Raw genomic sequence first — 14681 nt, 5'->3', positions numbered from 1 at the left:
GCTATAGGCAGGAGGGGGGGGAGGTAGTTAATGTCCTCTCGAGTTTGATTATGATCTTTATTTGAGCAAGGTATATAACACGTCTCTCCTTTCTCTTCCCCTCCCCTCTCCCCAGCATGGTGACGTGTTACCCCTAAAAATTGTGACCTACACCACGGTGTCAGCCTCCCTGGTAGCCCTGCTCCTCACCTTCATCCTGCTGGCTCTACTCAGGAAGCTACGCTCTAACCTCCACAGCATCCACAGGAACCTGGTGGCGGCACTCTTCTTCTCCGAGCTCGTCTTCCTCATCGGCATCAACCAGACTGACAACCCGGTGAGAAACATTTAACCTATGACCCCTGACCTCTTACTCTGACTTCTATGACCCTAACCCTGATGAATCGACCAGGCTGACAACCTGGTGAGATAAACGGAACTAAGGAAGCCTAATTGTGACCTCTAACCATGACCCTGACCTCTAACCTCTGACCCATCAACCAGACTGAAACCCCAGGGACTGAAAACTAAGGAACCCTGATCTCTAAACTCCTGACAATGACATTGACCATGCTTTAGCAGGGATAGTTTGGAGTGTTTAGTATTTGTGACTATGTAGATATGAATTAAAAAGATCTTGGGTGTTTGGTAGCACTCCTGATTCTTAAGCTTAAGTGCCTCTGTTCTCTCTGCTTACAGCACAGGTGTGCTTTCCATTGTATTCACAGTTACATTTAATTCTTTAATTACCACTTCTGTAAATGATGTGGATTATGGAGTCCCCACATTTTGTTTACAAATTGAAGGGATCACCTGGGATAACCCCAGGAATACAGCCCTGCAGCCATTTTCTCCCTGGCGTTATGGGAATTCATCGTTGTTGTTGAGCTGAGAAAAGAGTCAAGCTCTGCAACATCACTAAGAGAAGTCTTAGTGTTTGTCTGCCTGCACAGGTTTCTCGTTTTGTCCAAAATCATATTGCAATGTTTAAAACACACTAACAACCCACGTTCATTATATGCACACACAAACACACCTCCCCAGTCCCCCCACATACACACTCCTCCCCAACATATACAGTATTTGTCCCATTCCTGTAGTGTGGTGGATTTTCAGGTAGGATAAGGGATAAAGCAGGGATTTCTGTTTCAGGTTCACTCCAGTTAGCAGTTTCTGGTAAGTAGCTGCTATTTGTTTGCCTGTAGCCATTCAGGTACTGGTGCTGACAGGAGCTTAGAGGGATCGGTCCTACCTGAGAGTTTGTCTTTGTCTGCTCAATTTTTGGGGGGGATTATACATCTGATGCTTCACTAATAGTGTTACAGCTAAGGAATTTACTGTACTGGATGGGACTAACCATTTCTCTGTTGTCTAAAAATAGATTCCCTATTTAAGGCACTCTGAGATGCCGATACTGTGTATTCGCATAGCATGTGATTCCTTTAACTTGTAAGTGCAGTATAAAGGTTTGCCTATAAGCAAGTAATCTAATAGTGTATTTTGACATACATTTTTTTTTTTTGGTACATTGATGCAATTTACTCTGAAATGTGCACACACACACAGGCACACTAATAGAGCTGATGTCCCTCCGGGCCTGTGATAATAGAGACATGCTGTTACTGGTGCCTAACTGTTTGAGCCTCAGGGCAGTAGACCCTGTCACAGACAGACATACAGCTCTGTCTGTCTCCATAGACTCTGTTACTGTTCAAATCAAATCAACTTATTTTATATCAGAAGCTTTACAGAAACCCAGCCTAAAACCTCAAAGAGCAAGCAATGCAGAGGCAAAAGCACAGTGGCTAGGCAAAACTCCCTAGAAGGCCAGGAACCTACAAAGAAACCTAGAGAGGAACCAGGCTCCGAGGGCTGGCCATTCCTCTTCTGGCTGTACTGTTACAACAGTAGTAACGATTGACATTTACTCACCCTCTGTTTTTCTGAAGTTAGAAGCCTAGCCGTGTGTGTTTGTGTTTGTGTGTCAGTGCTGTGGAATGCTGTCATCAGTCACAGCCCTGAGCCATCTTCTGTTAGATTGATGACCCTCAGCTCCGTGATCTAGCTCTAGTCCTCTCCCTCCCTTACCTGCTGGGGGATTCCCAAGAACACTGCATTCTTCCTGGAACAAGGGATGGAGGGAGATAAAGAAAAGTAGAGTGAGATGGAGGGAGGGAGAGAGAGAGAGACCCACTCAGGGCGATACAGAGTATACAAAACATTATGAACACCTGCTCTTTCCATGACATAGACTGACCAGGTGAATCCAGGTGAAACATATGATCCCTTACTGATGTCACGTGTTAAATCCCCTTCAATCAGTGTAGATGAAGAGGGGGAAACAGGTTAAAGAAGGACTTTTAAGCCTTGAGACAATTGAGACATGGATTGTGTATGTGTGCCGTTCAGAGAGTGAATGGGCAAGACACAACTCTATTAAGAAGGTGTTCTTAATGTTTTTGAACCCTCAGTGTAGTGTGGCCAGTGCTGAAGAACGGAACTTGGAACTTGGATTAGTGGTTCTCAATGTGACTGAAATGGATGTCCCTCGTGATCTCTGACCTTGTCCCTCCGTGACTCTCTGTCTGCAGTTTGTGTGTACGGTGATCGCCATCCTGCTCCACTACTTCTACATGTGTACGTTTGCCTGGATGTTTGTGGAGGGCCTCCACATCTATCGCATGCTGACGGAGGTCAGGAACATCAACCACGGTCACATGAGGTTCTACTACGCCATGGGCTGGGGCATACCTGCAGTCATCACAGGTGAGGACACGCGCATGACGTATGCGCACACAGATGCACATGCAGACAGACGGATGGGCATGCACGCACACACACACACTTAAACTCAGTCACCCCAATCCCAGGTAAACAAACCTAGTCACATCTATGAGTCAGAAGCCATCTTCTCTGTATTCTGGCGTACTACGACTCTTTGATCCCTGTGGGAAACCTGGAGGAGAGAGAGGGAGAAAGAGAGAGCAGTAGGAAAAGCCAGATAATATGAGGGAGAGAGCAGAGAGAGAGAGAGAGAGAGAGGAAGCGAGCGGAAAAAAGAGGAAGCGGTGGAAAGAGAGAGAGGGAGAGACATCCTGAAGTCCCTGTCCAGTAGTAGTCTCCAGTGCTATATGTCTCCTCCTGTCCTGTTGACTTCCTCTAGTTGATTAGACCTGTGTCTGCTGATGCCAGTCGGCCCATAATGGTATATCACCTTCCACCCTGGCACACGCACAAAGCCTGGGGAGAGAATAAAACCCTAACCCAGCCCAGCTCCTCTCTTCTCCCGTGGATAATACCAGTAGATCTGCTTACACCGTTGTGCACTAGAGTGAGGTGTTTTATGAAGCCTCTGTGTGTATCTATGGATTTGAATGAAGGAATATACACTGTTCCCACATGGTTTGCTTGACCTGCAACATCATTTGTGGACGAACCATGCACAGGCGTGCTAGACTTTCTCTGCTATTCTCTTCTCCCATCAATAATAGCCCGATGCATCTACTTACATAGTATATTTTGAGGGGGTTTCTAATAGGTGCCTCTGATTTATTTTTCTCTGCATTTGAATGAAGAAACAATCCCTGCACAGTGCAAATGTATTATTGGCCCAGTACAGGTGATGCTCATACTTTACAGTAGGCCTGTAGCTAACACAGTCTTGATATGTTTCTCTGGTTCTCCCCTCCTCAGGTCTGGCAGTGGGTCTTGACCCTCAGGGCTATGGGAACCCAGACTTCTGCTGGCTCTCTGTCCACGACACCCTCATCTGGAGCTTCGCAGGACCCATCTCTGTAGTCGTCCTGGTGAGTGCCTGAGATAAATGGTGCCTTTTTTTAACCTGTAATAGTGATAGATTTTGACTTACTGTACACGGTTCTTTTCAATGTTACGTTTTTCTTTCTTTCTTTCTCTGCTCGTTCTTCTCTCCTTGCCCTTTCCGTTTCTTTTTGTCCTTCCTTTGCTCTCTCTCTCTCTCTCTCTCTCTCTCTCTAATTCCTTAGTGAATGCCATGCCTGAGCCCTCTCTCTCCCAGTGATTTGCAGTGTACGTCTTGAGTGTATCTGTTGTTTACAGTAAGTGGATTACCCTGTTGTCTGCCATGGTACTAATGCTTGTCTCCATCTCTCTCCTCTCTCTCAGGTCAACATTGTCATCTTTGTACTGGCAGCTAAGGCATCCTGTGGACGCAGGCAGAGGTCCTTCGAGAAGTCTGGAGCCATGTAATTATTTTTACACACACACACACACACACACACACACACGCACACGCCCTTGAGATTAAGAACATCAAAGGCCATTCTCTACATTCCATTGTTGAGCTACGCCTATGTTACATTAACCATCTATTAGTAGGACTTACGTGTGTGTGTCTGTGGATGCGCGACTGTGTGGGTGTGCATCCATGCGTGTATGTATGAGTGTGTGCATGTGTGTGTTATGTCGTGTGTGTGTGCATACATGGGGATGACTGTGTGTGTGTGTGTTATAATCTGAGTTTCTCCCTCTACCTCCCTCCCCCTACATAGCCCTGCTCTGAGGATAGCCTTCCTCCTCCTAATGCTCATCAGCGCCACCTGGCTGTTGGGCCTCATGGCAGTCAACAGTGATGTCATGACCTTCCACTACCTGTTCGCCATCTTCAGTTGTCTGCAGGTGAGGGGTCAGAGACAGGGCTCAGGGTTAAAGGTCACGGGTCAGGCTGTACAGTCATTCACGACTCTAGAGGTTAAAACTCTCAGCCTTACTGTACACCAGCCGTTACAAAATCCATTCTCTTCATTAGGCCAGGGCCTACATTCATAAAGCGTGTCAGAGTAGGCATACTTATCTTCGATCAGTTTTGCCTTTTAGATCGTAATGAATAAGATTACATTGCCGGGGGGGACCTGGTCCTAGATCAGCACTCGTACCCTGAGACAATTTACGAATGCAGGCCCTGGCCTGATATCAGTGAAGAGAATGGATTTTTAAAAAAGGCTTTCACTGACCCTCTCTCTCTGTCTCCTTACAGGGCATCTTCATCTTCTTCTTCCATGTGATCTTTAATAAAGAAGTGAGGAAGAATCTGAAGAATGTCTTTACTGGGAAGAAGGGTTCACCTGATGAGTCCAGCACGACCAGAGCATCTCTACTGACTGTAAGTATCCACACGGATAAACACACACACATAAGTAGATGAACAGATGTCTTTACTGTCTAGTACTGACTGGTTTCTTTCTCCACCCCTCTCCTCCTCTCTCCCTCCCTCCCTCCAACCAATCCCCCCTCGTCCCTCCCTCCAGCGGTCTCTGAACTGTAACAACACGTACACTGAGGACGGTCCTCTGTACAGGTCAGCCATTGGGGAGTCCACTGTTTCTCTGGAGAGTGCCGTCAGGTCAGCCAAAAGCCACAGCAGCTACCTCGCTTACACAGTCAGGTAACATGGTGGCTGCCGCATGGCTATGGCATAACTGTCTGTCCTGTCTCAGTCTGGATCTCTCTTTTTTTCTCTGTTACTCTTTTGATCTCTGAGCCATCTCTCTCTCTCTCTCTCGCCACACTAACCACAGTTACAGCCTCCACAGCATCTCTGAGCCCTCTCTCTCTATCTCTCTGTTATTTCGGGACAGTTTTTCTACCTTTCTGAATATTATTTCACACGCATGCAGGCAAAGCATGGCTCAGCTTAACACAGCAGTGTGTAAACGACAAGCACACACACACACACTTACACAGGTCAACTAGGGCTAGACCCAGTGGGTGGGGAGTGTCTGGCTGGAGGAGGGAGGTATATACAGTACCTGGTAGAATATTCCACACACACACAGCTGGCCTCCGGCAGTTAGGCTTGTTGGGGCTGGAGCCTAGCTAACTCTTAGATCAGAAAGCATCAGACAGGTTAGCTTCAATACAGTATTGCTATAGACCCTCTGGCTAATGTCTCAATCTATAAGAGTTTGGAAAAGGTATTACTCTTACATTATGTTCAGGGAAAAGAGACAAAATGGGAGAAGAAATCCACTTCATCCACTGCCCAGGTGAAGTTCGTCATCATGGCCTCCCGAGTGGCGCAGCGGGCATCGCAATGCTAGAGGCGTCACTATAGACCTGGGTTTGATCCCAGGCTGTGTCGCAGCCGGCCGCAGCCGGGAGACCCATGAGGCGGTGCACTATTGGCCCAGAGTCGTCCTAGTTAGAGGAGGGTTTGGCCGGCCGGGATTTCCTTGTCCCATCGCGCTCTAGCGACTCCTTGTGGTGGGCCGGACTTCGGTTGCCAGTTGTACGGTGTTTCCTCCAACACATTGGTGCGGCTGGCTTTCGGGTTAAGCGAGCAGTGTGGCTTGGCATGGTCGTGTTTCGGAGGACGCATGGCTCTCGACCTTCGCCTCTCCGGAGTCCGTACGGGAGTTGCAGCGATGGGACAAGACTGTAACTACCAATCGGATATCACGAAAAAGGGGTGAAAAGTAAAAAAGAAAAAAAATAAGAAAATGAAGTTCGTCATCAGTTCTTCTGCTGCTCTACAGTAAGTTCAAAGGATCCAATGTGATTACATCTAGACGTGTAACTAACCTCAGTTTGGCCTGCTCTCTGATGTAGGGGTGACTCTGGTCAGAAGCCCAGTGTGTCGTCGGCGACAGCGAAAGCAGGACACACTGACATGGACGGATCTCTGTTCCACAGGAACGGCACTAAAGGAGGAGACGGTAAGCCGCATCATGATCCGATTCGCATCATGATCCGATGGTCCTTTTTCATGAAAGAGTTGATGGAGATGGGGTGCATTCTTCACAGCAGTGAGCTGTGCATCTGTATAATGTGTTCATGTGTTGCTCTTTCTCTCTTTTTGTCTTTTGGTCTCCCTCTCTCTTTCTCTCTCTCAGACTCGGACTCGGATAGTGAGTTGTCTGTAGATGAACACAGCTCGTCCTATGCCTCGTCTCACTCTTCCGACAGCGAAGATGATGACATGGACATCAAGCCCAAGTGGAACAACGAGAGACAGCCTCAACACAGCACACCTAAAGGGACCAGCATTGCATCCAAAGGTAGCCATCACTTTCCAATACAAAACACCCCTCAACGGTACCTATCAAAACATCCAGGGTCTCACTGCTCAGAAAGTACTGCAGCTTTTTATTAATTCTTAATGACTCACTGATAAGATTACATAAGTCTGAGAATACATTATAACTGGATTATAGTGCATTATACCTCCAGACTTTACAGTAAGTAAAGTGTTATCGACATATTTATTATTGTACTGTGGTGTGGTAGTACTACCTACAACCAAAGTACTGATTGGCTCATATTTCTTCTTCCTCTGACCCTAGTGGAAGCGGTATCCAATCACGTGAAGCCTTACTGGCCCAAGGAGGCGACAACAGCCAGTGACAGTGAGGATCCTGGGGGTGCAGAACGGCTGAGGGTGGAGACCAAGGTGAACGTGGAGCTGCACCAGGAGAACAAACTCAACCATGTAGGAGAGAGAGGAGAGACACCCCAGGACAGGGAGACCCCCACTAGGGAGAATGGACCTCCCAGTCTACCCTCCAATGGACCCTCCAATGGGCCTCCAAGCCTACCCAACAGCACCCATCAACCTGAGCCGAAGAAGGGTGCGATATGTAGACATTCCTAATTTTGTTTATTTTTGGGGGGGTTGGTTTGTTTGTTTGTTCATTCATCCAAGCATACAATATATTGGCCCTGTAACTGGGTCTTTGTCCATTTGTGAAAGTTTTTTATTACACCTAAAACAAATCTAAAGAGATCCTGTATTCTTCCCATCTCAGGCATCCTGAAGAACAAGATCACATACCCTCCTCCCTTGACCGACAAGAACATGAAGAACCGACTGAGAGAGAAGCTGAGTGACTACAACCCTCCCACCATCTCTTCCTCCATCCCTCCGCCCGTCATCCCTCCATCCAAGACCCCCTCCGTGGCCTCCAACGACGGGGTACACCCCGTATCTGTGGGCAAGAGCAACAGTGTAATCATCAAGCCGCTGATTGCCCCACGACCACAATTACCACAGAATGGGGGCGTGGCTATGAGCATGAAGGCGATAACGACCAACGGAGGCAACGAATCAGACTCAGAGTGGGTAGTCGCGTGATGATGTAATTCTTGTGTGTGTTGTTTTTCAATAGAGCAGACAATGCAGCGCAACTCAGCATGAAGTGATGTATGAATCCTTTTAGCCTAAATAGTGAATGAGTGGATTTTTTTTTTTTTTATGTCAAATTGCATCTGAATGGTACTTCATTATAGACACTTTAATGACACGCATCTGTTGATCATGGAGTCTATTGATGCTGACCTGCATGTGTTAGGTGAAGTTATCACATAAGGAGGACATATTTCGCTGTTGCACATGTCTATGTGTACTGTATGAATGAAAGTTCCCATCCTACATATGAATGCTGCACGTGGTTGTACACTGTTTAGAGGTGTTAGCCTGCATCCCTACCTGCACACATCTAACCCAGCATGTCTCCCCTCCCTCTATCCCCCCCTCCCTCCCTCCCTCTATCCTTCCCTCCATTCCCTTTTCTCTCCCGGAACAGCGGCAGTAATGAAACTTCCATCTGACCCAGCAGGAAAACCAGAGTCTCTCTGCCCTTATGAGAGGAGAAAATATGATCTCTCACTGAAGTAGAGGAGAGAAGGAGGAGAATAAAGGAACAAGAGAAGAAAGGACAATGAAAGGAAAAGAGAGGAGAAAACAAGAGAGTAATGGAGAAAAGAGAGGCGAGAAAAGGATAGGTATAAAGAAAAAGAGAGCAGGTATCATGCCCATGTGCAATGGAGAAGTGACCTCTCGTCCTTCACCTCTCACCCTCTTAATCTCGTAAGGAGAGCAGTATTACTGCAGAGCCATGCCTGCCGGACTAAAGTAAAGACAAGAAAAGGGAATGTATGTGTCAGACTAAACCAAGTAAAGGATGGGGTCCTACCTACTGGACTAATGGAACCTCCTGTGCCAAACCACATTTTTGAAATCCTTGAAGAAAGACTCCATCCCCCAGAATGAGTGACTCACATTGGTCGATCAGAGACTCTTAAGAGCCTCGGGACTGATACAGATATGGATGTATGACCACTGTGTGCCGGTACAGTCAGAAGTCTTTCTCTGGACTACAACTAAGACTACAAATCCTATGGAGACCTACAGGAAGCTCAGGAGAAACTCAGACTTACCAACTGCCTTGTTCCTCCAAGCTAATCATAGAAAGAGGAGCATAGCCTTTCACCCAATGCTTTTAGAGTGTAATTAATATGTAGATATTTCCCCCCCCAAAAATCTATATTTTGTATTTGAACTGTGTCGTCATAGATGAGACAAAACAACATATTTGTAAATTGAAAAGAAAATGCTTTTGTAAACACAACAATTCTAGAAATCCTTTCTCTTTGTGGAGAAATCACACGCTGTTATAGGACATGTTCTTCTGTGGCTCAGACTAGCAAACCTTATCATTGTGCAAACCATGCCCATCAGGCACTCCAGGAGTTCTCCCCCCCCAAAAAAAAATTGAACACAGGTCAGCAGCATACACCCATTATTCTGCTTACCAAAGTAGATCAAGAACCACTGCAGTACATATACGGTATGGAGTCTCTAATGTCAAGCTAACCACTACATAAGTAATGCCTTTATAACACTTCCTATCATGTGGCACTGTACAAAATGTCTTTTTTTTTTGTATGATCAAAGACACTGGAATCGTTTTGTAACACATGTATATTTATTTTTATGGTTTCAAGACACTGGAAAAAATTATTGTAACTGTAAAATTAAAGATGAGACGTTCAATTTTTTTTATGCCTTGTCTGAATTCTGACATCGCACCCGCACATTATGAAAAGTTTAAATAATACCCTTAAGGAGGGAGATAAAACTGAAATGAGGATAACTGAACGAGGTAATGGAGGAAAGAAAAGAGATGTACTTTGAATGGTATTTTTCCTTAAAAGGTAGTGTAGCTATGTCTTAAATGACTCTCCCTGTATATCCTTACACTGTCCAAGGAATGTAATGTCTCTTTACACTCCTTGAGACTGTCCTGTGCTGTGCCAGGCACAACTGGGAGTTTGTGTGTGTGTATGTCTGGCTGGCTGATGGGCTGTCTGACTTGCCTGCTGTGGGGTCCAAAGTCCAGACAGTGACTGAGGTCCAGGGCTAATCCTTTATGGAACAATGGTGCCTACTGGTGTGTGTGTGTGTGTGTGTGTGTGTGTGTGTGTGTGTGTGTGTGTGTGTGTGTGTGTGTGTGTGTGTGTGTGTGTGTGTGTGTGTGTGTGTGTGTTATCCACATGACAGGGTCAAACATGAGTGAGTAATAGGCACATTTTTGAAGTGCGTAGAGTTTTTCTTGACACCCTGATGAAGAGTTTAGGTATTTTATCACACTTTCTTAGTCGTTCTTTAACAAATGGCTCCATAAGTTCATGGAAAAGGTGACCTGGGGTTTAAGCAATGAGTATTGATGATGAGAAGGAGGATGAACAGGAATGTTTCCTGACTGTGAGACATATTCACAAAGCGTCTTAGAATAGGAGTTCTGATCTTGGATCAGTTTTGTCATGAAATGGGTTATATGAATTTTTATTTTACCAGGTAAGTTGACTGGGAATTTAGCCAGGACACTGGGGTTAATACCCCTACTCTTATGATAAGTGCCATGGGATCTTTAGTGACCACAGAGAGTCAGGACACCTGTTTAACGTCCCAAAGGCAGCACCCTACACAGGGAAATGTCCCCAATCACTGAACTGGGGCATTTGGGATATTATTAAAAAAAAATTGACCAGAGGAAAGAGTGCCTCCTACTGGCCATCCAACACCACTTCCTGCAGCATCTGGCCTCCCATCCAGGGACCGACCAGGACCAACCCTATTTCGCTTCAGAGGGTGGGGAGGACCTGAGCCTAGACAAGCACTCCTGCTCTGAGATGATTTATGAATACAGGCCCTGACCTCCCCCCCCCCAAAAAAAAATGGTTTCTAGTTAATCTAGACTTTTACTATGACCCAGAGTTATTCCTTACCAGGTTACGAGGTCAGGGAAAACCCCTGGCCTAAATGATGACACTCAACAGCACCCTTTAAAGGGGCAATCTACAGTAGCTAAATAGATTTTTGGACTTGTGAATTAATGATTCTTGAAGAATATAACTTATAAATGCCTCGTGAGCTATGTTCAACTGTCGTACCCCATCAGAACCCAAAATAGGCTTGTTTTGCTCCAATGTTTGTAAACAAAGTAGATGTAAACAAACACTATATAGCCTAGAAATATGGTTTAAACTATCATTTTGATATCATGGATGGTCAGTCTTTGCATCCATAGCTCTGTCTATGAATGAGTGGTTACATTTCTCTAGCCCCATTTTTACCGAAACGTCGGGGGGAACCTTTGTTATTGTTTCAAATGCTGATTGCCACTTTAAAGTAAAGCCACATGTTTTATTAAACTTTTGACATCACACATTCTCCTCATGTACATTATAACCTACCTAAAAAGCAGGCAGGATTATCCACCTCTCAGACCTGAATTCCAAGGTAAGCCTCTCGCCCTTTTCAGATTTGGGTATTTCAGCTCCAGCGTGACGCATCTCCTTCGCATAGAGTTGATCAGGCTGTTGATTCTGGCATGTGGAATGTTGTCCCACTCCTGTTCAATAGCTGTGTGTGAAGTTGCTGGATATTGGCGAGAACTGGAACACGCTGTCATACATGTCGATCCAGAGCATCCCAAACAGCTCAATGGGTGGTGAGTATGCAGGCCATGGAAGAACTGGGACATTTTCATATTCCAGGAATTGTGTACAGATCCTTGCAACATGAGGCCTGAAGTGGTGGCGGTGGATGAATGGCACAACAATGGGCCTCAGGATTTCGTCACTGTATCTCTGTACATTCAAATTGCCATCATAAAATGCAATTGTGTTCATTGTCCATAGCTTATGCCTGCCCATACCATAACTCAACCGCCATTTAGGGACACTGTTCACAACGTTGACATCAGCAAACCGCTCACCTACACGAAGCCATACAAACTGTCTGCCATCTGCCAGGTACAGTTGAAACTGGGATTCACCCTCTAACAGCACACTACTCCATCGTGCCAGTGGCCATCGAAGGTGAGCATTAGCCCACCGAAGTCGGTTACGATGCCAAACCCCAGTCAGGCCAAGACCCTGGTGAGGATTATAAGCATGCAGATGAGCTTCCCTGAAATGGTTTCTGACAGTTTGTTCAGAAATTATTCCGTTCTGCAAACCCACAGTTTCATCAGCTGTCCTGGTGGTTGGTCTCAGACAATCCCGCAGTTCAAGAAGCCGGATGTGGAGGTCCTGGGCTGGCGTGGTTACACGTGATCTGCGGTTGTGAGGCCGGTTGGACGTACTGCCAAATTCTCTAAAATGACATTGGAGGTGGCTTATGGTAGAGAAATTAATATTAAATTCTCTGGCAACAGCTCTGGTGAACATCCCTGTAGTCAGCATGCCAATTTCACACTCCCTTAAAACTTGAGACATCTGTGGCATTGTGTTGTGTGACAAAACTGCACATTTTAGAGTGGCCTTTTATTGTCCCCAGCACAAGGTGCACCTGTGTGTAATAATCATGCTGTTTAATCAGCTTCTTGATATATGTCACACCTGTCAGGTGGATGGATTATCTTGGCAAAGGAGAAATGCACACTAACAGGGATGTAAACAAATTTGATCACAACATTTGAGAGAAATACGCTTTTTGTGCGTATGGAAGAACAGCACTATTTAGTAAAAACCTATACAGTAAGCAACAAATATCAACATACTACTCATCCATTTGAGACGGTGTAATTAGTCACGCCCCCCTACTAAAGACGTTGCATGCATAAACCAATGGCTGCATTCCACATCATCGACTGACAGATTGCTATAAAATATGTGGTAAGCTGATACATAAAATACATATTCAAGCGTTGTTAGATCTGGCATGAGTCACCAATATCTGGGCAGATGAACGCACCCATTGAATGCGCAATATGTCATCAACTGTGTCAACGACTAACAGATTGCTACACTACCGTTCAAAAGTTTGGGGTCACTTAGAAATGTCCTTGTTTTCCATGAAAACATACATGAAATTAGTTGCAAAATGAATAGGAAATATAGTCAAGACATTAACAAGGTTATAAATAATGATTTTTAATTGAAATAATAAACTTTGCTTTCGTCAAAGAATCCTCCATTTGCAGCAATTACAGCCTTGCAGACCTTTGGCATTCTAGTTGTCAATTTGTTGAGGTAATCTGAAGAGATTCACCCTATGCTTCCTGAAGCACCTCCTACAAGTTGGATTGGCTTGATGGGCACTTACGTGCCATACGGTCAAGCTGCTCCCATAACAGCTCAATAGGGTTGAGATCCGGTGACTGTGCTGGCCACTCCATTATAGACAGAATACCAGCTGACTGCTTCTTCCCTAAATAGTTATTGCATAGTTTGGAGCTGTGCTTTGGATCATTGTCCTGTTGTAGGAGGAAATTGTCTCCAATTAACCTCTTGACGGTCGCCTAGGATAGGGGGCGCTACAGCGATTTTTGAAAAAAATACGTGCCCATTTTAAACGGCCTCCTACTCAAACTCAGAAGCTAGGATATGCATATAATTAATATATGTGGATAGAAAACACCCTAAAGTTTCTAAAACTGTTTGAATGGTGTCTGTGAGTATAACAGAACTCATATGGCAGTCAAAACCCCGAGACAGTTTCTAATAGGATGTGGAAATCTGATTTGCGGACTCAACTTCAGCACTTTGCCTATAAATCACACCGTGAGCTATGGTTCATTGAGCACTTCCTATGACTTCCACTAGATGTCCCCAGTCTTTACAAAGTGGTTTGAGTCTTCTACTGTGAAAACTGACCGAATGAGAGGCTGTTGATCTTGGTCACATGGGGAGGGCCATCACCATTATGACGCGGGCGCCCCTGGCTACCCTCCCCTTTCGAAACGTTTTGAAAGACAGTGCAACCGTCCCCATGGAATATTATTGAAGCTCTGGTTGAAAAGGCCCTAAAGATTTATGTTATACAACATTTGACATGTTTGAACGAACTTAAATATTTTTTGGGGGGGCTTTCGTGAGGAGAAGTCCCACGCACGACGGAACATTTTGAGGTGCCTTCGGAACGCGCTAACAAGAAGAAGCTATTGGGACATAAATTATGAACTTTTTCGAACAAAACTACATTTGTTGGGGACCTGGGATTCCTGGAAGTGCCTTCTGATGAAGATAATCAAAGGTAAGGGAATATTTACAATAATATACAAGAGTAGATTTGATATTCGATTGTTCCAAGATGGCGCAGACCTGTATTGCTAGCCTATTTCCCTGAGTATAGTATCTCCTTTTATTGCAAAGTGTGATTTCCCAGTAAAGTTATTTTTAAATCTGGCAATGCAGGTGCTTTCACGAGATGTTCATCTATAATTCTTTGAATGACAATATTACATTTTTAAAATGTTTTCGAATAGTAATTTAGTAAATTGTAGCGCTGATCCACCGGATGCATTTGAGGGAAAATAGTTTCTCAACGTCACGCGCCGATGTAAAATGCTGTTTTTATATATAAATATGAACTTTATCGAACAAAAGAATGCATGCATTGTGTAACATGATGTCTTAGGAGTGTCATCTGATGAAGATTG

The 14681-nt window shown here is 45.0% G+C and overlaps 1 protein-coding gene across 1 annotated transcript in view; it reads left to right on the top strand.

The window, feature by feature from the left end:
• The window catches only part of LOC106609112 (cadherin EGF LAG seven-pass G-type receptor 1-like), a 130939-nt gene extending 121147 nt beyond the window's left edge, over positions 1-9792 (top strand). Inside the window, 12 exon segments of the mRNA XM_045721890.1 lie at positions 116-316; positions 2571-2745; positions 3673-3785; positions 4123-4202; positions 4509-4635; positions 4994-5119; positions 5265-5401; positions 6565-6671; positions 6849-7013; positions 7299-7583; positions 7761-8070; positions 8538-9792. Coding sequence (XP_045577846.1) covers positions 116-316; positions 2571-2745; positions 3673-3785; positions 4123-4202; positions 4509-4635; positions 4994-5119; positions 5265-5401; positions 6565-6671; positions 6849-7013; positions 7299-7583; positions 7761-8070; positions 8538-8562 — 1851 coding nt within the window. The 3' untranslated portion in view covers positions 8563-9792.
• Positions 9793-14681: the final 4889 nt, after the last annotated feature.

Source organism: Salmo salar, chromosome ssa07, assembly GCF_905237065.1.
Source record: "Salmo salar chromosome ssa07, Ssal_v3.1, whole genome shotgun sequence".
Taxonomy (NCBI): Eukaryota; Metazoa; Chordata; class Actinopteri; order Salmoniformes; family Salmonidae; genus Salmo; species Salmo salar.
The sequence above is the reverse complement of the archived record's forward strand: the minus strand, read 5'-3'. Positions and strand labels throughout refer to the sequence as shown.